The 2,147-nt window shown below is 40.9% G+C and overlaps 1 protein-coding gene across 1 annotated transcript in view; it reads left to right on the plus strand.

The window, feature by feature from the left end:
- LOC107664656 (chorion-specific transcription factor GCMb-like) overlaps nt 1–1,328 on the plus strand; it is a 14,309-nt gene extending 12,981 nt beyond the window's left edge. The window contains exon 5 of the mRNA XM_016455279.1: nt 408–1,328. Within this exon, the coding sequence (XP_016310765.1) occupies nt 408–1,313 (906 nt within the window). The 3' untranslated portion in view covers nt 1,314–1,328. The remainder of the gene's footprint in view (nt 1–407) is intronic.
- The last annotated feature ends 819 nt before the right edge of the window (nt 1,329–2,147 follow it).

Here is a 2,147-nt window from a genome sequence, read left to right on the forward strand (position 1 = left end):
CACACACACACACACACACACACACACACACACACACACACACAGAGAGAGAGAGAGAGATCAGGAGGTTGCAGATTGCACTGCGCACACACTGAAACTTGTCAACGCTGCCCCATGACTTTTATTAATAAAATAGTCTAGAATGGATACTAGATCGCTACATCATATTCATCATATTCAGCGCTACATCATATTCAGCAATGAGGTGGTAAAATCGCTGTTTTTGAAGTAAGAGTAAGTAAGTAGTGAATCAAAAACCTCTACTTTTTTCTATACAGAACTAAAAATGTGCTGTTTACAATGATATGATGATTTTTGAGTGGATTAGGTATTAAGCGCTTTTTGGCAGTTCTCCATATGAAGCGCCATTTGCAGAAAACTTATCTTCGATTTTCTGTTTTCACTAGCCTGGACATTACCATGACATGGCCTTTCCAAATATCCACCAGCTCACTATGGAGGGCCCAGAGCGCTTCAGCATCATTGCAGAGTCCAACTTCCCAATACAGACCCAACACTATCCTCCTTTCCAGAACACAGAGCCCTACAAGTTCCCTTATGACACACACACAGCAGCGGCCATGGCGGATGCTCCGAGCTCACTGCAGAAGCCTGCCAACCACCGTTTGTATATGACCCGCCCTCCTTGTGGGTATGACTTTGCAGTCCCAGGATACCTTGGCTCAGGGCCTTATCCACCAGCACTGTATAAGGATCCTTCTAGCCCACAAACTGAGACAGAACCCAGTAAGTCGGGGAGCAGTCTGAGTGGCATGCCTCATGGCACGAGTCCATTAGGCAGCCATGAGCGGAGCTATGCAGAAACTACAGGAAAGCATCATGGTTGGAAGCAAATTCTTAGTAAAGGTGCCTATGGGGATAGAGGAGACTACTCTCAACTGGCAACCAACACCAACCACCACTACTACAACAGTGACTACCCATGTAGGTACACAGGACCTGCCCCTGCCACCCCAGCAGCATTGCAGACTATAATAACCACAACCACAAAAGTGTCCTACCAGCCATGCCCCAAGCCATCTGTTGTCAAATATGGAGAGAATATCTATGATGTGAAAGGCCTGTCTAACTGTAATTCAATCTTGGAAGAAGCCTCTTCCAACTCCTACTCGGACCTGAAGATTCCAGAGGATTCGGGCGTGATCAAATCTGCCCTCTCGTACCAGGACACACTCCCAGCTAAAATCGAGAGGTCTGAAAACTTTGAGGGCTATCGCTACAGCAGTTACAGCTCAAACAGTTACCCTGAACGAATGTCACATCCTTTTAGGTACGATAGCGGAGAATACTGAGGGACTGCAGAAAGACCAAACAGGGCATAAAAAACAAAACAAAGCAAAAAACAAACAAACATTAAAAAACAAAGTACAAAGAAACGTGTTGTTATTTATATTCAGTATTTGAGCTGTTTTAATGTCTTTAGTTTTAAAGTGATTGTAGATAACTGGTGGATTTTTATGTAAACTTTTGATTCATATTGATCAAGACAGACTGACATCAGTGTTGAGTACATTTCCATATATTCAAGTAATGTGTTTAAAGCCATGATTGGTAATTAGCTGTTGTATTTGAAATAAAATAATAATAAAAAAAGTGTCAAGGAAGGTAGGAAGGTTTTTTTTTAATTTTTATATTTGATGTTCATTAAAATGGTCTCTCTAACAAAACTGAGGGCATGTACAGCGTGATACTTTTTAGAACAAACATATGTTCATCTACAACAGAAAAAAGACACTAATTATGTTAGTCAAATTTATCTCGTTAAGAGGAAACTCAAAGAATCATAGAAAAAAAATCTATATATGTCATCACATTTGGGATTGTAAAACAGGAAAAGCCTAATACCTTTTTAGCTTTCACTCACAGGATAATTTCTTAAAAATACCAATGTTTGTTCAGCATGTCCATATAGGAAGTCTAAAACATGACGTAATAACATATAATCATGGGCTTTGTGACTGAAAGCTTTTAAGGCATCTGAGAGAAAGCGAACACACTCTTCACAAGCCATCTGAATCCAGCGAAGAATATTCCACTGTCAGAAAGGGATCAAGGATAATCACAAACAATTAATGAGGGAGGTGCCCTGACAGGCTACAGATCTCCAACCATTCCACTTGACAGAG

Source organism: Sinocyclocheilus anshuiensis, unplaced genomic scaffold (genome assembly GCF_001515605.1).
Source record: "Sinocyclocheilus anshuiensis isolate Anshui unplaced genomic scaffold, SAMN03320099.WGS_v1.1 scaffold35, whole genome shotgun sequence".
In the NCBI taxonomy this organism is placed as follows: Eukaryota; Metazoa; Chordata; class Actinopteri; order Cypriniformes; family Cyprinidae; genus Sinocyclocheilus; species Sinocyclocheilus anshuiensis.